General features: G+C 45.7%; 1 protein-coding gene across 11 annotated transcripts; it reads right to left on the bottom strand.

The window, feature by feature from the left end:
• Positions 1–13,421: 13,421 nt before the first annotated feature.
• On the bottom strand, positions 13,422–19,605 carry LOC136533077 (uncharacterized). 11 transcript variants are annotated; one of them, XM_066525641.1, is made up of 8 exons: positions 19,275–19,605; positions 19,053–19,136; positions 18,409–18,468; positions 17,714–17,840; positions 17,443–17,607; positions 17,114–17,283; positions 15,660–15,752; positions 13,422–15,594 (listed from the first exon to the last, which is right to left on the bottom strand). In XM_066525641.1, exons 1-5 carry the CDS (start codon positions 19,559–19,561, stop codon positions 17,527–17,529), a joined length of 639 nt encoding a protein of 212 aa, XP_066381738.1. In that variant the 5' UTR covers positions 19,562–19,605; the 3' UTR covers positions 13,422–15,594; positions 15,660–15,752; positions 17,114–17,283; positions 17,443–17,526. The 11 variants fall into 11 exon arrangements, with proteins under 11 accessions (XP_066381738.1, XP_066381737.1, XP_066381740.1 ...); XM_066525640.1 differs by having other exon boundaries at positions 13,422–15,581; XM_066525643.1 differs by having other exon boundaries at positions 17,118–17,283.
• Between the last annotated feature and the right edge of the window lie 4,048 nt (positions 19,606–23,653).

The raw sequence follows: 23,653 nt of genomic DNA, 5'->3' as shown, positions 1-23,653 counted from the left end.
TTTCCCCTGGTCCTCGATCCTTGTATCAACAAAGTTCAATTCGACAGAGTGCTGATTGACGACGGCAGCTCCATCGATATACTATTCAAGAACAGTCTGCCGGCCCTGAAGATAACCTAGGCGGATCTCAAGCCATACGAGGCACAGTTCTGGGGTGTTCTCCCCGGATAGAGCTCTACACCTCTCGGGCAGATTATGCTACCTGTGCAATTTGGGACCCCGGACCACTTTCGCACTGACTACGTCAACTTCGTGGTCGCTGACTTCGACGGCACCTACCATGCTATCCTTGGTCGACCATCACTCACCAAGTTCATGGCCATACCTCATTACAGGTATCTGGTGCTCAAGATGCCTACCGAGAAAGGAGTTCTAACCCTCAGGGGTAATGTATACATAGCTTATACCTACGAAAACGACAGCTTTAAAATAGCAGAGGCTCACGACCTCTCTATTCGCATGGCCGAGACCATGCTCGACGCCAAGAAGACCTCGGCCGACCACCTGGAGATCCTAGAGCTCAAGGCTCCACGCAAGAATGTCAAGTCCAAGGAGCACAAGGTGATCCAGCTGGTCGACGGTGATCCGAGCAAAACGGCCCTTATCGGGGCCAACCTGGATCCCAAATAGGAAGACGCGCTCGTCAGGTTCTTGAGGAGCAACGTGGATGTGTTCGCATGGAAACCTGCTGACATGCCCGGTGTACCTCGGAACTTGATCGAGCACTCCTTGAATGTCAACGGCAAGGCCAAACCTATCAAGCAGAAGCTACGACGGTTCGCTCGCGACAAAAAGGAGGCGATTAGGGTAGAAGTTACATGGTTTTTGGCAGCCGGATTTATTAAAGAAGTGTATCATCCGGAGTGATTAGCTAACCCGGTTCTTGTACGCAAAAAGAATAATGAATGGATAATGTGCGTTGATTACACTGATCTCAACAAACACTTCCCTAAGGACCCCTTCGGCTTACCTCGGATAGATGAGGTCATAGATTCAACCGCCGGTTGCGACTTGCGAGCTGCTTTCCTTTCTCGGTTGCTACTCTGGTTATCACCAGATCGCACTCAAAAAGGACAACCAGATCAAGACATCTTTTATCACGTCTTTCGGCGCCTATTGCTACATGACCATGTCGTTCGGGCTCAAGAACACCGGGGCTACCTACCAATGCGCTATACAGGCCTGCCTCAAAGACGAGATAAAAGACAACCTCGTCGAGGCTTATGTTGATGATGTAGTTGTCAAAACCAAGGAAGCACATACCCTTGTTGACAACCTGGAACGCACCTTTGCAGCCCTTAACACATTCCAATGGAAATTAAACCCAAAAAAGTGCATCTTTGGTGTTCCTTCTAGCATACTACTTGGCAACATCGTCAGTCACGACGGCATACGCCCTAACCCGGAGAAAGTCAAAGCTATCTTGGACATGAAGCCGCCCAAAAAGGTGAAGGATGTTCAGAAGCTTGTTGGATGCATGGCCGCTCTCAGCCGTTTCATATCAAGATTAGGCAAAAAGGGATTACCGTTCTTTAAACTGCTCAAAGCATCCAAGAAGTTTGAGTGATCGAAGGAAGCAGACGCTGCCTTCACACAGCTGAAACAATACCTTACGTCACCTCCGGTCCTCACTGCTCCCAGAGAAGACGAAACACTTCTGCTTTACATTGCAGTGACTAATCGAGTGGTCTCCACTGCCATGGTGGTCGAGCGCGACGAGACCGGCCATGTCTACAAGGTACATCGACCAATCTATTTCATCAGTGAGGTGATCAATGAATCCAAGACCAGGTACCCATAGATTCAGAAATTGATCTATGCCATACTGATAACATCCCTAAAGTTGAAACATTACTTCGACGGATATCGTGTGGTGGTCATGACTGAGTACCCTCTGCGAGACACCATTAGCAACAAGGATGTGAACGGGCGCATCGTCAAATGGGCAATGGAGCTGTGCCCCTTCTCCTTGGAATTCGCAAGCCGTACTACAATCAAGTCTTAGGCACTCGTCGATTTCATCGTCGAGTGGACAGACTTAAGCATGCCTGCCTCTCAGGGGCTCGACGAGTATTGGAAGATGTACTTCGATGGCTCTCTCAACATCGACGGCGTAGGAGCAGGAGTCCTTTTCGTGTCACCATCCAAGGAGCAGCTCCGGTACGTCCTCAGGATTTATTTCCCAGCATCTAATAATGCTGCCAAGTACAAAGCATGCCTACATGGTTTGCGCATTGCGGTCGAGCTCGGTGTTAAAAGTCTCTATATCTATGGAGACTCGGCTCTGGTCATCAACCAACTCAACAAGGACTGGGACACAACTAGCGAAAAGATGGATGCATACTACAAATCGATCAGAAAGCTGGAAGGCAGGTTTTATGGCATCGAGTACACACACGTGGTCCGGGACAAAAATCAAGTAGTAGATGCGCTGTCAAAGTTAGGATCATCCCGAGCCAAAGTCCCACATGGCGTATTCGTCCAAGACCTGCTCACGCCTTCTATCGAAGAGGAAGATCCCACGGTCGACAAGCCTCTAGACAAGCAATTGGTGGCTACGGTTCCGGCGTTGAGCACCACCGAGCCACCTCCGACCACTCATGAGCCCGACTGGAGAGTACCTTTCATCAAGTACCTGACAGATGGCAGTGGCTACACTAATCGAACAGAAAACGAGTGCCTGATACATCGCAGTAAGCAGTATCTACTCGTCGATGGCAAGTTATGGCGCAAGAACGCAAAGGAGGAAATCTTGATGAAGTGTATAACCCAGGAGGATGGCGAACATCTCTTGGACCAAATCCACTTTGGCTCCTGTGGCAACCACGCGGCCTCGAGAACGCTGGTCGGCAAGGCTTTCCGAGTAGGGTTCTATTGGCCGTCAGCGGTAGCCGATGTAGAGAAGCTAGTCCGCCACTGTGAGGGTTGTCAGTTCTTCGCCAAGAGAATACACGTACCAGCACATGAGATCCAGACAATACCAGCCTCTTGGCCCTTCGCATGCTGGGGTCTGGATATGATTGGGCCCTTCAAACCGGCTCCTGGGAAATTTACATGTGTCTTTGTGCTGATCGACAAATTTTCTAAGTGGATAGAGTACATGCCTCTGGTACAGGCATCATCAGAAAAGGCTATCACATTCCTCGACCAGGTCATCCACCGCTTCGACATACCCAACAGCATCATCACTGATCTGGGTACTCAGTTCACCGGTAACGCTTTTTGGGACTTCTGCGATGAAAGGAGCATAGTAGTAAAATACGTCTTGGTGGCGCACCCTAGAGCTAATGGATAGGTCGAGTGGGCAAACGGTATGATTTTGGACGCATTGAAGAAGAGGATGTACAGAGAAAATGACAAAACTCCCGGAAGATGGCTCAAAGAGTTACCAGCCGTGGTCTAGGGCCTCAGAACCCAGCCCAGTCGTAACACCGGCGTCTCACCATACTTTATGGTTTACGGCGCTGAGGCAGTCCTCCCAGCAGATATAGCTTTCAAATCAGCATGGGTCGAGAACTTCGACGAAGGCAAGGTCAACGAAGTGCGGGAGCTAGATGTGAATAGTGCAGAAGAGAAGCGGCTCGATTCTTACGTACGTACAGCCAAATACCTTGCTATTTTGCGCAGGCACTACAACAAGAACGTTAAAGAGCGGTTCTTCATGGTCGGGGACTTGGTCCTAAAGTGGAAGACGAATCAGGCTGGTGTCCATAAACTCGCAACTCCATGGGAAGGGCCCTTCATGATCAAGGAAGTCACACGACCAACGTCTTACAGGTTAGCTCATCTGGACGGTACGGACGTACCCAATTCATGGCACATCGACAAGCTTAGGCGTTTCTATGCTTAACTACTGAGATATGTACTCCTCTTGTACTTTCGATTTAATTCAATAAAGCTATTATGATTTCTCCGACCACTATGATGTGTCACTTCGAATTTTACGGTTATTCTAACTTAGCCAGTCAAAGCCGACCACCATTCCTTCCTGGGTTTTCGAAGCAGGCCCTGTCTCCGGTTCCTCCCAATGCATGCGTGGGATCCACTCTCTACGCTACGAGTGATCGGCAGGTTCCCCCTGGTTTGACTTGTCCGCGTCTACGCGTGCACAGGTCACGCACCTCACACTTCGACCACATGGCAAATCAGGGTCGTACAAACTTTTTAGGATGACGTGTCGAGTAAACTGGTACAACTAAACAGAACGCTAACATGTTCTCACTTAGTTACACCAACACGAGTTTCAAGCTTAAATACGTTTTATACAAAACAAACAAGCTTATGATTATATACAGTTACGTTATTACAAGCTTGCCTGAAGAGGTCCAAGTTTATAATAACACAACTACATCCTTCTTCTACAGCTCTAGCCTATCCTGTTGGCTAGTCGGGGCACGCAGCACCTGCTACTCGCTGCTTCCGACATCCTGCTCGAGTTTCGGGGACTCTTATACTGGTCGAGCTGAAGAGGATGGCCCCGCCGATGCCTGGCTGGTCGAGACTGCAGGCTTCGTCGGTTGGCTCACAACTGATGGCATTTCCAGCTGACTTGTTGATGGCGTACCCTATACAGGTGCTGTCCCACCTCCACATAGGTTAATGTCGCTAATTATCTTTGAAGACAGGTCCAGCTGGGTCATCCGAAGCTCCTCAGCCTTGTCTGGACTACCTCCTTCGGGTACCCAGCCTCTAGGCGCTTGAGATCGATCAGGGGGTAGTGGGCACGCACCATGCTTAGCACATGTGCGCCTGTGTACTCACCCGCCTCCTTCATGAACTCTTGGAACCATCCCCATGCCTTTCGGCATCTCTCGACCAATCTGAGCTGCGGAGTCCTTGGCACATCCTCTGTAAGCGCTGGGTCGATAAGGTCGAGGACGGGCAAAATGCCAGTTGCCACTTCCTGGCATTGGTTCTTCCATGTGTCCTGATCCTCGGTGATCTCTAGGCATCGCGCCTTCCAGCCGTCATGATCTTTCATCACGTTTTCCAGATGCTTCTTGGCATTGACTTTTAAAACTACAAACCACACAAGACATTAAAATGTCATGCCACGACAAGATAAGGTGGGCAACAGAGTGAGCAAGGTGGTCTGGAACACTTACTTTTCAGTTCCTCCTTCATCTTGGTTGTGTGGTCCCAGAGTTGCGACTGGTCGTGCGCCAGTTTCTTGTTGTCCTCCTTCAGGCGACCACACTCTATGGCCACATGGCTATTCTCCTCTTGGAGATGGACTACTTCGGCTTCTAAGCCTGCACTACAGCTGTTACTACCAACAATGCAACAACACGTGTCATGCACTTGTTGTGATAAAGTGACAACTTACTTGTTTTTTCCTGCTCTTTGTTACTAAGTTGGACGACCAGGTTCTGGTTCTGTGCCTCTTGCTCTGTCCTCTCCTGGTTGGCGGCTTCAAGTTGGTGGCGCAAGCATTCCACCTCGGCCGCCAGTTCTTTATTGCTTGTTGTGATCCCCTCAATCTAGTCGAAGCACTTCTTTTGGTACCTTGCGGTCTTCATCAAGTCCTGCATGTAAAAAAGCTAAGTCAGACAGTTTGACTGGATAGCAGGATCAAGTGGTCAAGCAAAACATACCTGGACTTCCATCACTAGACATTATGCCGCTCGTTCAACTTTCATGGTCTCTTCGACCTCTGGAATTTCCTCATGCATAACCCATTGGTCGTTCTGCCAGCGCGACACATATACATGTTGTCGCTTGTCCTGGGGATGGCCCAGGACCTCTTCTACTTCGTCCTCTTTGGCCTCTTCTTCTGGTAGCGGTGCTGGTCCGGAATTTGCAGCTTCTGCGACTACTATGGCTTTCCCACGGGTCATAGCATCGGCAAACGTGCTTTGTGCCACCTCCGGCTGTTGCTCCTTGGTTTGGTCTATTACCCTTAGTGCTGAAGTGTCCCCCTCAGTAGGGTTAGTGCTCGGAGCACCTGTACTTGGCTCGGCTCTCCTCTCAACCAACTGCTCGGGGACTGTTGTCTGGCCGCTCGTCTGCTGAGGCTCCGGCGGACTTTCTGCTACAGGTTCCTCCATAGCCGGCTGCTGGGCAGTTTTCTCCGACATTGCTGGCGGAGCCACGCCGCTCCCGGCTAGTTGGTTGGGATTTTCGGTGGACGCCGACCTAATATATCAGAGATAAGTTCAGAAGACAACAGTATTCAATATAAATTGTAAGCTTACATCAAGGTTACAAATACTTACAGCTTGGAAGCACGGAATGATGTGGCGAAGGCGCGTCTCTTCGGCCGTGCTTGCTCCACGTGCTCTGCGGGTGCCACCGGGTCTCTTTCTATGACCAGTACCAGCGCTAGGGCTTGATGCTCGACCCCTTTGCCGCTTGTCCTCTGCACTGCAGTGTCGGCGATGCGAGTCCCACTGGCACGGAGGAGCCACCCTGCTCCGTCGACTCTAGTTGCCTCCTCCTCTTTCGAGGGACGAGTCGAAAGATGTCTACATCCTCTGTTTCATCATCTGATAATGTAAAGATGGCCTGACGACGCTTGCTGGCCGCCGGCTGCTTACCAGCAGCTCTGGCCGTTGCCTCCTCCCCAACTCCAAGTACGGCCCAGTCGACATCTTTAATCCCGACGCTGGTCTGGGCGGTTGGGTCGGCAACTTGCGGCCAATCCACACCAGGGGTGGAGACACAGACACTGCTGCTCTGTCACGACCATTAATCTGGGAAACATAAAGGCGATAACACAGTAAGTTTCTATTACAACATAACACTACGAGTACAAGGCAGCATAATTTACGTTTGGGGGAGGTCGGTCCAGCTTGAAAGCATGCTCGATGTCGCTCAACCTGACATAATTTGGATCAGCTAAGTTGAATAGCTCTCCAATCCTGGCTTTGACTTCTATCTTGTCAAGCGCCTCTTGCCTGGTCCTCGTTGGGTCTGTGCTACCTTGGTACTTGTAGCCGGGATGTACCCTCCTCTGGCAGGGCTGGATCCTTCGGCTGATGAAGTTCCCGACCATGCTCGGACTGTCCAGTTTCTTCCATGGGATCATCCCATGAAGTTCTGAGATCCGTTCTAAGTGCTCGGGCTTCTCCGACCAGCTGTTCTTCTTCTCCGGAATGAACCCCACGTCGCACAGTGTGATCGTGTTCGGCTCTTCGTGGATGTAGAACCACTTCTTGTACCAGTCGTCCAGCGATGTGTTCCAAGGGCAGTGCAAGTACTGGGCCTTCATCCTGTCACGCAGATTGAGGTACACACCTCTGGCTATCTTCAAGCCACCGCTTCCTTTCTTCCGCAGACAGAAAAGATGGCGAAAGAAGTCGAAATGGGGCTGGAAGCCACCATATGCTTCGCAAAGATGAATGAAGGTGGAGACAAGAAGAATCGAGTTGGGATGCAGATTGCAAATCCCAATCTCGTAATACAAACAGAGCCCCTGAAGGAAAGGGTGCACTGGAACCCCAAAACCCTGCTTGAAGAAATCTTCGAAAACCACAATCTCACCTGGTTGTGGATCGGGGTACCCTTCTCCTTCCGGCGCGCGCCATCCTGCGAGTGTCTTGTTGTGGAGTACTCCCATGATGACGAGGTCTTCGATGGTCTGCTCGTTGCTTCTTGACTTCCACCACTCCTTCGCCATGACTCCGGCTTTCTTCTGGGCGTCACTCTTCGCCATGAATCCGCCCTTGCTAAGGAGGTGGATACGGTGGAGGGGTGATTGGTGATGATCTCGGAGGTATTAGGGTTGGCAAGAAGAAGAAGAAGGCTGTGGTGGCGAATGGTAATGGGGATCGGTAAAAAGTAACTTACCAGTTCTATATTATAAATAACCAAGAGTTCCGCTGTTTTGTCTGCCCGAGATTCTTGGGGGACGTGCGCACGCACCGCAGACGGTTGTTTTCACAACCTCGAGATCTATGCCAATATATGCGCCCCTTTGTTATCAGTGTATGCACATCTTCGTTGATAGTGTGAGAGGGCCCACACTGACGCACCTCCTTACAGGTGCCAAGAGACTGTTTGTTTGAAAGGACAAGAAGGCAGTATGACGTGCTATACCCGTCTGTTTTTTGGACCAGACGTGTCAGATTGGACTTGACAGAGTAAGAAGATAAATAAATACACCAAATAATAGTATAAGCAGCATTCGTTTCTTCGCTGCATGTCTCGTGCTCAGGGATGGTCCAGACCACTACTGTGCTCAGGGACTGCCCGGACCACTACTGTGCTCAGGGACTGTCCGGACCACTACCGTGCTCGGGGACTATTTCGACCACTACCGTGCTCGGGGACTGCTCCGACCACTACCATGCTCGGGGACTATTCCGAAGAATGCTCGGCGATTGCTCTCCTCGGCTACATGTGACATGTACTCACATATAGTCGAGAGGCATTTATTTGGACCTTGCTACAAGGCTTATACTTCTCCTTTCAGCAAGCTCGGTGACTACATTGGTACGATGCACCTGCCGGTGCATCTCGTATTGATTGTACGACGACTGGATTCTTAACTTCAGCGGAAATTCTTTTTAGACCATGGCACCACGTGCCTACGTCACCTACTACCAGGCTCGGGGACTAAGTGGGCACACTTCACCTTGCGGTGAATGTGTTTATTTTATTGACCCCTATGCTTTGACTGATTGCCAAGATTACTACTGTCTAAGGGCTACTTACATTTCTTATCAGAAATACAAGTGGGCACACTTGATAAGGAAAGAAATCTTTTTCTTTTTTCTTTAAGAGCACCATGCATTCTTCGGACAACCGGAATCTTCGGCTATAATTCTGGTCTACTGCTCTCAGTTCTGATCAGAATGCTGACACATTTGATTGGTCAATGTTTCAATCAGTTGAAGATGACATGAAGACGGATCACATTAGTCGAAGGAGATCCAATGGCGTGTCGCAGCATAATACATGGTGCTCGGGGACTAGCTGTGGGGGTATTAACCCCTATACCCTTACGGCTAGGCTTGGGCCGGCCCGGATCAGGGGGTCTGGTCCACTGGAAGACGACGCGTGGCCTGGCCAACCTGTTCGGAGTCCCGCGCAAGGAGTCAAGGCAGATTTGGAGATCAAGCAAGATCCTGATCGGTTAGAATAGGAATCCTTATCCGGCCACCTATGGTAATTGTAACTGGCTAGGATTAGTTTCCAGATCTGTAACCCTACCCCCTGGACTATATAAGGCGGGCAGAGGACCCCTCTAAAAAACATCTCTCATTGACATACAGCAATACAACCAGACGCAGGACGTAGGTATTATGCCTTCTTGGCGGCCGAACCTGGATAAAACCTCATGTCTGTCTTGCGTCACCGTCTTGTTTGTGGCTTGTGCATCTGTCTGCCGACAATCTACTACCTTGGGCATACCCCTAGGTAGACTGCCGACCATATTTCGTCGACACCGCTACACCCGTCTATCTGAATTTTTAGAGATGAAATGGATTTATAGTTCAATTACTTCAGGGATTGGGTTTGTCAGGTTGCTCTTGTCGACTTGTACAATGCAAATGCTAATACGGCTTGGTTAATGTATAATATTTATTTAGAGATGAAATGGTTGGATTTGATCTTTTGTTGTAGCCTGCCTACCACATATGACTGAAGCTTTGCGTCGGAAGGCAAGTATGCATTTCCCTGTGTTGACCAACAGCACTAGTTGTTTTTGGTTGTTGTGTGTTGGTTGATTTAATCCCAGGTTGCCTTCAATTAGCCTATGTATGCGTTGTAATCTTCAGCTGTGCTTCCACTTTAAGTGTTCTTCTCTGACAGACTACAAGTGCAACAGAATATAACTACAACAAATTACAATAGCCACAAAATCGGTGTGCTACTTTCTCCTAAAACATACGGTTTTTCCCCCTAAAAGAATTTGTGCGCTAGTTAAGGAAAAAACACATGGATTTTCTTTCTGGACTGCAACTCTTGTGTTACCTAGGCTACAAAAAAAAACGTGTGCTAGATTTAAAAAAAAAACACATGGTTATTTGGGGGCTAGAATTCGTGTGTTTTTATGCTTGAAAACACCCGTGTGCTGTTTCTTCATAAAACACATGAGTGTGGAGTAGACAAGCCCATCAGAAACTGCCCGGCGGCAAGTTGTCTGGCCAGTGCGAGAGCTCCCAGCAGTCCGGTGCTGAGCAAGAAACACAAGCCCACATAACTAAAGACCATGACCGGCGCCACCACCGCGCAGCCAGCCTTAGGTTGAGATGCATCTGCGTCCACGCTGCTGCCGCCCTAAGCCCATCAGCCGGTGTAGATCTGTCCTTGGAGATGAACGTGGGTAGTAGTCTCGCCGCCGCCGTCCTTGCCAGATGCGTGGGCTTCCTCCTCGCGCTCGCCAGTGGCGACGAGCCTGGGTGGAGGAGGGACGGACTGCGGAAGACTGGGTGGAGGAGAAACTACTGCGGCGATATTGACGAGTCGCCATGAAACGCCTCGCCGAGATGATAGAAAACGCCGAGTCGAAGACGATGGATGCGGGGTGTTGTGCTGGGCTATCCAGGTCCTGTGCGGCCGTGCTATCCGATTACGGAAGGTTGGGAGGCGTATTCGATTTGTATACTACGGTATCTGATTACATGGGATCTGATTGCGGTTGAGGCTGAAACAAACAGAACTTAACGCAAACGGTTAACAGTGTAAATGGATTACGTTACATAGGACCGAACCAAACACTATGTAAGTTGCTTTAAGATGCATGCAAATTTCTTTGGGAGGTCCCTCAGAGCAATCCTCATAACCAATCGTGTTAGAGAATCTCCAAGAGGCTTTTTACATCTTTTCGAATTTATAGGATTAGAGATTTTGGTAAAATAAATTACACTCAAACAGGCACTTCAATTGGATATCTAAATGTAGATATCCTCTATTCAGAGTTTCTTGCTAGCCAAAGATAAAGAGCGAGAATTGTTCTCTAGACTGCGTACAAGATAAAAAATATGTTGAAAAATATAAATATATGGAAAACAACATTTGCACAAATAATTCTCAAAATAATAACTTAGAGAGTAGATTTTAGAGATGTTCTTATAAGGAGAGGGAGAGATCAGTTAATGCAACAATGGTTACACTTGTTTTCAGGTCTGCAGTTAGTTCTGAAGCTTTGCAATTGACAAATACAATGCGGCCAGTTTCACCATTCACAAACCTTATAAAGAATGAGATCTGCACACGGGGAAGACACCCCATTGACATATCACGGAAATTCATATAAGTTGCCATTTGGATCTTTTTATTTGGAGAAATTAAAATCTACTTAATAAACTAGGCTATTTGGCTTAGAATTTGGTATTCCACTACTTTCTAAAGTTCACATATAAGCTTATCTCAAATTTATAGGGTGAGAGATGTAAGTTGATTCTATAGATCAACGTTCTATATTTCTACTTTGCAATTTATAACATGTTCTTCCACTCGCTCCCCTACGGTAGAAATACAATACATAAGTATCTCTCTCGTATAGCCAACAATAATATACAAATATAATCCATATACAATCATATTAGCTTAATTAATATGTTTCTAAATTATGGTTATTAAAATAAATTCAATTCTAAGGATCCATACGGGCCTAGTTTTCGTTTTCTGATATAATAGTTTCGTTTGTTCTAACCGAAACGTTAGTTTTAGATAGAGGCACTTTTCCCACAACGATAACACTTTCATTACTTGTTCAACGAAATTACAAAGTTTGATACATCATAAACCCCGATAACCATGTTCCCGATCACCAAGGAATCAGCCAACATGTGACCAAAACCAGCACCATAAGGACAAACAACAAATTTTGGTTCAATTCTATATAGGGGAGAACACAAATCGCTTGATGCCGCAAAGTGTAACAGATAGTGATAGTGAGCCAGTGAGGATTCAATTTAGTAAAGAGCAGATGGAATAGAGAAGCTACACATTCTTACTACAGTGAACACAAGGGTTGTTTGGATACGTGAACTGAGCGCTACTCAGCTGGTTGGGTTTCTTGAGGTGAAACCCGAGTTCAAGTCATCGACTTGACATGGGTGTTCACATTTTTCTGAATTTATTATAGGATTTGGCGCTATTATTTTAGTGATAGGCACGTGTCCATCGACAGCGAGACGCCTGTGGTGACTTCATCAATCTCGATATTTGTCGGTCCAACTTAGTTCTTCGAAGGTGCTCATAGGGGTAGGGTGTGCATGCATGCGTTCATAGAAGTGAGTGTGCACTGATGTATGTGAGTGCATCTGCCTGTAGCTGGGTCTCGCAAAAAAAAGATATTTGGATCCTTAGAATTGATCTTATTCCAAGATAAGGTTTTAGCAATCAGGTTCTACAAAAAAATACATTATTTAGATTTTGATTCAATTCAGGGTGAGTGTACGCTCGTGTATGTGAGCGTCTGCGTCTATAGCTGGGTCTCGCAAAAAAAAACTATTTTGATCCTAGAATTGATCTTATTCCAAGAACCTTAATAAGGTTCTACAAAAAACAGATTACTTATAATTTGATTCAATTCAGTTTTTTTCTTTGGGTAGACATGGGAACATTTTCTTATAATTAAATTGTAACTCTTGTTTGTCTGTTTCTTAGAATTTTGTTAGATAGCGGGGGCTCACAAAAGCATAAAAAAGAAACGACGAAGCAGATTGTCACTAGAATTAAGAGCAAATAAAAACCATCTAAGAGCATCTCCAAAAGTTCTCAATATTTTCTTCCCAATACAATAGAGTTTTCCAACTCGCCAAAAAGTACCGGGAGACATAAATAAGATCATCTTTAACTATTTTCAATAATTCACTCCTAAATGTAGAAGAAAATTTTACATCAGGAATCCTATACTATTTCTAAATTATCCTAACCACTTTATATATTCTTTCTCTCTTGTACATTTTGCATCAGGAACCTTTTCCTATTATTTATTCTTTTCCCGCCCATCCACCTTTAGATTGGCCGAAGGATATACATGTTTAGATGGCGGTGGGAGGGGATACGTGCGACTTGGAGTCCGCACATCTTTACGCGTAAGGGGACATTTTTTCCCCAAGTGCTAAATGATTGGGAGGTGGGATTGGAAGTTATTGGAGATAGTTTTTTCCTATTCTGCCAAAAATCCTAGATTGGAAGAGTGTTTTGGTACTCTTGGAGGTGCTCTAACAAAAGAGGGGATGGGCAGCCTTCGCGTTGACGGCTGGATGCCTCCGTGTCGCTCGCTAGGCATAGGCTGCCGTTGCTGCACTGGAGTGGGGCATGCGCCACCACCGTGCGCCCTTGCGCACGATGTCCTTCCTTGGCGCAGGGTAGTTTCGGGAGGATGGGCGCGGGTTTGTCCGCTCGCGTGCAGCGTATCACACTAGGTTTTCTTCAACAAAATCGAATGCACATCACATGCATTTTAGTTTATTAACACATGAGACGATAATAACAATGATACATTGCAGTGTTTGTTACATAAACAACAACTTTATTACAAAAATACCAAAGGGTCTAAAAGAAAATTACACATAGTTCCAACGAAGAAAATTACATAAACAATAACTTTATTACAAAAATACCAAGTTTTTACTTGGAGCTTTCATTATGCTTCCTCATATCTAGTGGCATTGTGTTTGCTTTTACCTGGCTTTTTGGGTACTCGAATGAGAATTTTCTATTTTGCCTTCAAACCTTCTTTGTTGGGCATTAGTGTTGGTCAATGCATTTATCAAGGTGGAGATTAAAAGATCATGTTGAGAAGTGTATCGGTCTCACCAATGTGTGAGAATGATTGACACACAAGTTGAGAGGTATGAGGCTTTCCAAGTTGAGTTCATATTCATAAGTGCTCGATTATGCTAATGGCTAACCGGAGGTGTTGTGGTGTGTTGCATTGATTGTGTTGTACAACATCTCTCTTGGCTTGTGAATGTGCAGGTGTTGGGTGCGCCAAGATGGTTGATGGCAATAGAGAAGATCAAGGGGAGACCATGCAGCTCACATTGGGCACATGAGAGCAAGCGTGCATTGGTGATGGAAATGATGTCGGGCAAGTCAAGGAGGTAGACGATAGCATCATGGCACTTAGCAGAGACCGTACATGCATCTACATGGGTGATAAAATAGCATCGATCAAGACACGAAGGAAGACGAAGGCATCAACCTTGGCAAAGGTCGAATATGCATTGACATCGGCTAGTCATGACTAGCGAGGCAAGCATGATGGGTTGTCAATTTGGTCCTAAAAAACTAGGGATGGACGATTTGATGGTTTGGGCCTCAAAACCATTGGAGCAAGGTTTGGTAGTTTGGGCCTCAAAACCAGACGTGGACGATTTTGTGCTTTGGGCCTCAAAACCATCAGCGATGGGATTGATTGGTATTGGGCCTCAGCACCGGGGAGTGGCAGATCGGCACACACGTAGTGGCATCTCGAAGCTTGTGTCAAGACGAAACGATGTCGAGAAGGTGCCAGGTCCATTGGATCGATGAAGAAAAACTTGGACGGTTGTGTACCCGTGAGGGTATTTGGGCTGAGTACTTCATGTAAAGGCAACTTGAGAAATAGCCAAGTGCCTATATATATGGGAGATGGCTGGTTGTGAGGCCAAGCCTTGTAGATTAGACACTCATTTGTTAGGTTGAGAGCTTTTGGTTAGAGCTAGGAAGAGAGGAGTGTCTCTTTCATTGATCCTTATGCCATCCAAGCTTTGAAATCTGCTAGGAGTGGCTTATAATCATACATGATGAAGTAATAAAGAGATCAAATTCGCGCACCACTTTTTGTCCTCAAAATCTAAAATGCCTCTTTTCAATGATTTTCATGATGATTTTTGGGAGAATTTCTTGTTGCTGCTTGAGCTGATCTTTTAGCACAATTTTGTGTGGTTTTGGGACCCTTGTAACTTGAGCAAACCATTGTTTCAAGCCCAGCTTCTATGTACCTTGTTCCAAGCCCCCAATACCTCTCTTTTCATGATCTTTTGGTGATTTTCTTGAGAATTCTTTGAGCTGAGATTTTGGTGCTTCTCATTGCTTCCTCTCGGTGCCTTGAGGTCTTGGGAAAATGTCTATCCTCTTCATGCGTCAAGCATTGGACCAATAACCGGCGGTGCTAAAATGTTCTACTGCCGGTTTGGCGTACGATGCGGTGGCGAAGACCGGCACTGTGTTCACCGCCTTATCATACGCCGGGACGGCGGTGAAAACTTTTATCACCACCAGTGGGTCACCCGGAAGGGAGCTGGCGCCTGTTGTCTCATGACCGACGGTGAAAGTCCTAGCAGTAATTAAGCTTTCTGTACTAGCGGCTCCCAAAACTCTTCTCTCTAGAATGTTGTGAAAACCCCAATTTGAGAAGAAAACAATCGATTTTCTTGGCCAAGCATTGAGATTTTTGTCAAGACTCTTGGCGATAAAGTCACGGTATCCTAGTATAGATGTGTAAAAAGTTTGGTGCCGATTGGATTTCGTTTGGTTGAATTTTGGAGAACTTCCACTGCCGCGTTCTACTTCTGCACAAATAGCATGGAACCTCTGGGTTTTGGTGCAGAACCTCCACGCTCCAAGAATTTCTGTGACTGTGGCTCGATTCTTAGTGTTATCTTGTCACTTGTTGACTTGTGTGTCGTAGGAGTCTACAAGAAAAATCTGTTTGGGTTGATTTCGGGATATAAGTCAATTCTTTAGAAGAATTTTGATTCTCTCTCACTTACCTCTCGATATCGCTGTCTCGATCCTTCAAGGGCAACCACTTTGATTTGCTGTCCCAATAAACCGGGGTTTCTTTTGGCCCAGACACATGATATCTACAAAATCCATGTCAATGACAGACTGCTAATAGAGTTTTTTTTTAACCATTAGGCCTTTGTACCAGGAATTCGCAGGACAGGAGGAAGTATCTATTTTCCACAGGACTGATAATGACTTGCAACAGCCTTCTAGCACTACGTGAAAAACGCTTTGTAGGGCGGCTGCAGATCGTTTGTAGAGGCGGCTCAGCCAGCCGTTCCTACCATACCGTCTCTATAAATCATGCATTTGTAGGGGTGGTTCTCAGACCACCCTTACATGGGAACCGCCCTAAAAAATCGATTTGTACGGGCGGCTGGTGTTACTAGCCGCCCCTATAGATTTGTAGGGGCGGCTAGTAACACCAGCCGTCTCTGCAAATCGATTTGTAGGGGCGGCTACAGTACCAACCGCCCCTACAGTATATTTTTCCACTAAAAAAATTCAAATTTACAATTCAAATTCGACCAGAACATATATATATATATATATATATATATATATATATATATATATATAGGGAGAGGCTATTCAGTGGCCGGCTACAAAATAAGTTATTCTGTAGCCACCTTCATTTACTATAATTTTATATACTAATTTACCATAATGTCAATACATATTTACGATAGTTAGGTTACTATAACACATGGGGATATTTACCATAACGTTATATTAAACCACTTAGTAAGGAGTTACTATAATCTCGTAAATTAACATAGTAATTATCATAACTCAAAGTGGCTACAGAATAAGTTATTCTGTAGCCAGCTACAGAATAGTAGTTATATATATATATATATATATATATATATATATATATATATATATATATATATATATATATATATATATATATACTGTTCTACAGTTAGCCATAGAATAACTTATCATAACTCAAAGTGGCTACAGAATAAGTTATTCTGTAGCCAGCTATATATATATATATATATATATAGGGAGAGGCTATTCAGTAGCCGGCTACAAAATAAGTTATTCTGTAGCCACCTCTATTTACTATAATTTTATATACTAATTTACCATAATGTCAATACATATTTACGATAGTTGGGTTACTATAACACATGAGGATATTTACCATAACGTTATATTAAACCACTTAGTAAGGAGTTACTATAATCTCGTAAATTAACATAGTAATTATCATAACTCAAAGTGGCTACAGAATAAGTTATTCTGTAGCCAGCTACAGGATAGTAGTTCTATATATATATATATATATATATATATATATATATATATATATATATATATATATATATATATATATATATATATATAATTCAAATCTGACCGGAACATATATAATTCGCATACTATAATAATAACCTCAAAAAGCGCGTGAGTCTCGTGCTCCTACCTACCAACTGAACCATGGCAGCATCCTCCGGCCGGCTACAGAGTGCCGAGGCAGCGCCAGTGATCCTCCGTGAAGGCCGCGTCGCGGTGGCGGAACGCGGCCTCAGCAGACACGAGCTGCTGAAGCGCCGTGATTTTGTCCCCTAGCTTCTGGCTCCTCTTACATGGTGCCTGCACAAAGTATATAATAACCAAAAAAAAAAGGAAAACAAAAACATTCAGAATACAGAACGTTCAGGTGATGTTGATGTCCGGGATCAGGTAGGCATCAAAGCCAGCCTGCTGTGCATACAAACGGCGTTTACATGCGAACAAAACAACCTCGGTTACCTTCATCATAGACTGATTTCTTGTTGGTTTCGGATTGCACCGTTGGCCGTGCTGTGGACCTTGTGCTGTCGCTGGCGTCGTTGTCTAGAGCCTCTTTGATCCCCTGAGACGGCTGCCATCACTGGTCACCGTCTCCCCCGCTGCCATCCATTTCATCGAGTAGTGCTGACAGAAACAGGCATGTCCAAGACGCAAGCTTAATACTAGAACCATTAGCATGATACTAGAAGGTTTCAACTTGAACAATGTGAAGAGAATCACAGGTGCATACTGACAATCTACAAGTGCCGTCACAACTTGTTATTTCTCGTGAGGATGTGGTCCAAGTAATTAGGCATCCCAGAAGACATTCAAACACGAATAGTTGCATTGCAAGGTAAAGAATAGGCCTGCAAAAGCTAGAAAAGTACATATAAACCAATCTCAACAGAGAAGATCCTAAATTTGATTACTATATATTATATAGGCATAGAAGACAATGAGGACAAATTGAAAATACAGAAGCAATATGTCAGTATCTCAAATGAGAGAAGCATAGAATTGGCAAGAGATTGTGCCCATTTCATAGAATAGAGAAGGAACAAACTCATATATACATATGCTAGATGCTACTGATGATCTTCCAATCTAAGTTACTTATGTCAAATACAACAATTCCAGTTTAGCATCTATGCAACTGGGATTTGTCCAGGCTCAAAACTAAGGACCTATGATGCATATGAAGCTATTAGCCATTATGTTCAAATGCAAAACAAACAAGGACTTGAAAAAATGGGAAAAATCAATATGGGCAAGATCTTAATTGAGTTTCAAAATATTCGAATTTGTGTAGAGACAGTGGTATGTCCTTAAAACTCTGGTGTTACTTTACGCAGGCTTTTTATGCAAGTATATATGCATTTTTAAGAAAGTATATTAGCCATTTTATCAGAGCTCCTGCGAAAAAAAATCATACATGGTGCTAACCTGCTAAACAGAGGAAATAGAGCTGTCCCTTGAAGCAGCCAATGGATCTCTGGAATGGAACTAAATGCCCATAGAAAATGTACAGTCAGCTGAGACATAGAAAGGCAAGCGAAAAGTTCAACTCTAAACTAAATGCCCATAGCTACAGCCTTTATCATTATGTGTACCCAGCCCCTATCATATTGGATCTCCCAACTGGAATGTAATGTTAGTTGGTAGGTAGCAAACTGATATAACCATGAAGGGCAAAGTTCTGATAGGCTATACTTGCAGCAGTTGCACAAAGTGGGAAGATTAGACAAATGTATGCATCGATATATGTATGTACCATGTAACGCGATCGAAATGCTCTGGTTTCATGTTGCGTTCCTGTTGTCCTAAGGTAAAATAAGTTTTATATTGGTACCAACACTAATCATATACCTGTAATAATTTTTAGGTATTTTGTTCCGATCGCGTTAACATGTAGAGGTGACATTACTGCTGAAAACATTTAAATTACACATTTCATCTATTACATTCTATTCTACATGATCTGCCCAAAAATCACAAGAAGTTGTACCCTGATCTAAAGACTCAGAAAATTGTTTTGGAATACAAACTGCAAGAAGCCAATCTTATGGAAAAAGGGCATCAGAAGGCACCTGCACACTTCTATCACCGGTACTTTCTCGGCGAACACCTTGAATATGGCACTTGGTCTTCCTCTAAGGCAATGCATCAAACACCTTGAGCGTGTCGTGTGGTCCATACATTTGAAGCATCAGCAGTGTCCACCAGCAGGTAGCGAGGAAGACAGCGGAAGTTACAGCCGTCAGGATTAGGCATGGTGGTGCAGTAGCGACTTGGGATCTGGATCGTGGTACCTGAGGTTGATGTGGGAGGCAATTCTTGCGACGGCGTTTGGAGGGACAGGGGGAGAGAGGCCGCCGGCGTACTGTGCAGGGCCCATCGCGTCCGGAAGCACCAGATCCAGCGTGCGAAAGCGCCCAGGCCGCCGCCTCGGAACAGCCGCAGCTGGGGCTTGGCTAGGCTGCCACGCTGGGAGGGGGAGCGCCTGTGGCAGGGCTGCCACGGTCGGGCGCCCGTGGCGCAAGGGCCGGTGCGCCGGGTTCGGCCGTGCCGGGGGCACCGCCGCTGGAGGGGAGCCCATGGGGACGGCCGCTGACGTCGCCGCGGGGGGGGGGGGGGGGGGGGGGGGGGTGCGGCCGTGGGGACGGCCGGCAGCGGGGAGGCGAAACCCTAGGCTCCCCTGTTCGCTTCGGGAGGTTGCGTCGAGAGGGAGAGGGAGCGAAGAGGAGAGAAAGAGAGGGCGACGGGCGAAGCAAACCGGCTTAATATATTAGAATTTTATTGTCGGTTCGGTATTTGTAGGGACAGCCGGTGATTCAGTCGCCCCTATAAATGGACATAGCGGGACGGCTGGTATTATCAGCCGTCTTTATAAATCCGCCCCTGCTGTTCTATTTGTAGGGACGGCTGGTCTCTGGGCTCCCGAGCATGTCACTATAGGAGTGGCTCATCACCAGCCACCCCTAAAAAAATTTGCCTCGTTGCTACATAATGTTTTTCACGTAGTGTAGGCAGGCAGATCAAGCGGATATCAGTCTTTTGTCAAGGTATTAAATTGGTACATGGTCCGACGTTTTTTTATATTAGAAAACTACACACTTCAACCTGGTAACTAATTACTCAGCAATGCAAATCGATATTATGTGTCCAATGCCCGCCATGCATGAGCAATGAAACTCACAAATGAGTCATCATGGATTAGAACAAAAACAAAGGCAGGTGACCAGATTCAGATCCGACCAGTCACAATCCCATACGATCACATGAGACATGACGAGCAGCGGTTAGAAGTGCGTTGTCGTGCACCAGTTCGGAGCGTTACAGTTACGACGATCAATCGATGACCGTGGTCCCTGTTGCACATAAGAGCAGGAAACGGTTGCTACAGCACTATCGGCCTCTTTATGAGCACTATAAATGTGTTGCAGTTGCACCCAACGCACCTGGCATGGCAGACTCCAATGGTTTTTGCGTTTTTTTTTCCTTAAAAACAAAAAGGTGACGATTAATGTGCCGACGAAGCTTCTTTGGATTTTTTTTTTACTTTTGATATTTATCTGCTGATAGATTTTTTTTTACTAAATCTGTCAGATTTCTATACGTATAATTATGCTTTAGGATTTGTGCTTCAACTTTCTACTAGGTTGCACTTATAAAAAAACTGACAGATTTAACCACACAAAATCTATTGACATAGACACTTCTTTTTTTGGCCACGCTTCCGTGAAATTCTCCAGAGCCAGCGAGAAACAACTTTTCAAGCTTTTCCACACGGTCATCATCACCTATTCTACGCCTCCAGTCAACACACAAAGAAACACAGTTCTTCTCATGTGTTTTCCTCCTGTGGCAGCACTGGTTCAGCATCAAGCTTCTTGTGGGGTGTTGCTCCGGCCAAGGGTCTTCCATCGGTGTTTTTGCTCCGTATCTTAGGACGGGCTTCTTTTGCGGCTTAAGTAGCCCTTTGTGGTGTTTCCTGCTGATGCGTCTTTGTTGTTTCTTGCGAGAAGACGATGGAGAGTTCTGCGTTGAGGCGTTGCCGGTTACGAAGAAGATGTCACTGCAGTTTGTGCTTATTTTTTCCTTTTATGTTAAGGGTGTCGTGGTGATGAGTACTGTACTCCTGTGTACTGTCGTTTTTCTTATCTAATGGAAGCAGATATCCCCTTTCAAAAAAAGGAAGAGTAAATTGATCTTTTTTATGTCTATCAGTCAAGACTATTAGAATATAATCAATAACGGTAATGCTACCATTAAGACGTCCGGAAGGCCGGACGTCTCGCTCCACTCACTGCTGCATACGTTGCTCATTTAAAAAACAAAATCAACTCTCGCAAGCCTCACTCCGCCCCCGCCCTTACCCCTTCCATGCTCCTCATCCCCTGCCGTAGCGCACCAAAGTCTACGCGTCCTCCCCCACTAGGAGCCCCCAACGGCCGTAGATCCGGCGGCCCTCTCCCCCACCCCGGCGAGATACATGGAGTAGGAGCGAGATGCATGGAGGTGGCACAGTGGTGTTGCAGAAGAATGGGTGACTCTCCTCCACACCGGCGCAGTGACCTCCCCACCCCCGGTGACCGAGCTCCCCCACCCCGGTGGCCATGGCGCTCCTTGCCCCCATCCCCCACAGTTGCCGCCGAGCCAAGCTGGGTACTAGTGGCGCTGGTGCTCGTGCGCCGCCGCCGGCTAGAATCGACCAGCCCAGGCTTCCCCTCCCTTATGTTGCAAATGTATATTTCAGGTGTTTCAATCGTTTTAAAGGTATGTTGCTGTTGTTTCTTATGGATGTTGCAAAAGTAGATCGGCAGTGTCACCACTAGAAATATCCACTTCTATGATGAACAACTTTCGTCACTGAAGGAGCTAAATTCGTCATAATTTCAGTTTTATGACGAATTTATGACGAAAAACGGTTCGTCATAGAAGTCGCGTCATTCTTGAAATTCCATAATGAATCTAGAAATTCGTCATAGATGTTGATAGATCTATGACGAAAACTGACCGTCATAGAACTGCTTTGGCATGCGTGACAGGGGGCAGCCACGCTCGCGGGTGCTTCCGTTGGAGATGCTTTCCACGTGTACATACTATAGTCGGTTGCATTGGAGATGGTTTGGGTACGTGTCACCTTCTTATTGAACAGCGTGGCCATCTCTGGTTCTTGCACGTTTCAGGTTCTTACTGGACAACGTGTCGGGACCCTATTGCTCCACATGTTAGTTTTCTATTGGCACACATGTCATGTTGTGGTTGGGTCACGTGTCACTTCTTCATTGGATCATGTGTCATATTTTTATTGATCCATGTGGCGTGACCACAATACCCCGCGTGTCTTTCTTTTACTTGAGCACATGTCTTGATTCTATACGTCTGCGTGTTAGTATTTTATAGTGCCACGTGTCGCACCCTAAGCTACCCACATGTCTTTTTCTGATTCAACCACGTGGCAAGACGGATTTGTACCACATATTTTGTTTGTATTGGCCCACGTGTCTTGTCCTAGCTCTTACACGCGTCATTCACTGGTTCGTTAACGTGTCAGATTCTTATTTAATTAACAACATGCCTATGTTGGATCTACCACATGCACACCAATCATTACATCAGAAAAAAATAATTTCAGATATGCACTGCTGCACAAAATGACACATGCATAATTATATTGATCCTGAATCAAACAACAGCAGTTTAGCTTAGCAACAAACCACTAATAGAGTTCATATATCAAGCCGCCAAAATTTCACATCAAAACAGCAAACAAACCACATGTTCACTGCATCAACAAGACTGAGAGTTACCAGCGCTTAAGAGCATGATATGCTCACGGAGCTTATTGTACTGCTTCTGTTGCTGTTTCTTGAACTCCTCAAACTCACTATCAATGTTTTCTGCCTTCCTCTTTAGTACCTCCTCCCTCATCCCTATGAGATCCATGCACATCTGATGGCTCTATAATGTCAGTACCTACTCCCTCTTCCCCATGATGAATCCATGTGGTGTATGTGGGTGACATTCTGTATATAACTAAGTCATCCTTCACCTTCAGCCAAGTTTTATCCACCTGGTTAAGACATTGTGTGCACGGAGAAGGGTTCTTTTGCCCCGGGTATCTTTGTTCAACCATATCCATGAACTCGTCAACTCCTGCGATGAACGTCGGCTAGAATGGTCTTCCATTACAAATCCAGGATTTGTCCATCTGTTGCTGCAAAAGCATGCAAAGTCAATTAGAGTTTAGACCATTGGGTGGACAATGGAAAAACTAGCATTATAACAAAGATTACAGTGTTCGAGAGCACTAATCTATGCATTTATTCATATCATACTATGGGATAGTCTGGTTTTCTATTTTTGTGTGACAAGCATTGATTTCAATTGAAATTCATACAGAATAGCCTTTCTTTATGTGTACTTTACTTTATCGTGTATAGAAAATACAGTCCTATAATCACAGATGAAGGTACTCATACCGGCTCGGCTGCAAGCCGCCTTTGTCGTGGCACAGACCTGATCATGCGGATGCCAATGCTGCCACGCTCCACCGGGAGAGCCCCGCCACGCCACCAAAAGGATGCCTGAGCCACCACAGCAGACCGAGGATCCTCCACCTCCACCTCCGCCACCATCGCCGCAAGTCCAGCGAGCATAGATTTGTTTTCACTTGTAGGAGATA

Source organism: Miscanthus floridulus, unplaced genomic scaffold, assembly GCF_019320115.1.
Source record: "Miscanthus floridulus cultivar M001 unplaced genomic scaffold, ASM1932011v1 fs_784_1, whole genome shotgun sequence".
Lineage (NCBI taxonomy): Eukaryota > Viridiplantae > Streptophyta > Magnoliopsida > Poales > Poaceae > Miscanthus > Miscanthus floridulus.
This window is presented reverse-complemented; position numbering and strand designations above follow the sequence as displayed.

Excerpts from the sequence above, each read along its gene's own strand:
- LOC136533077 (XM_066525641.1), bottom strand. The coding sequence starts at position 19,561 with ATGGGCTCCCCTCCAGCGGCGGTGCCCCCGGCACGGCCGAACCCGGCG. Across the intron at positions 19,137-19,274 it reads GCCTCCCACATCAACCTCAG|GTGTTTGATGCATTGCCTTA; the intron begins GTACCACGATCC and ends GACACGCTCAAG. Across the intron at positions 17,841-18,408 it reads CTATTTCCTCTGTTTAGCAG|CTTTTGCAGGCCTATTCTTT; the intron begins GTTAGCACCATG and ends GTACTTTTCTAG.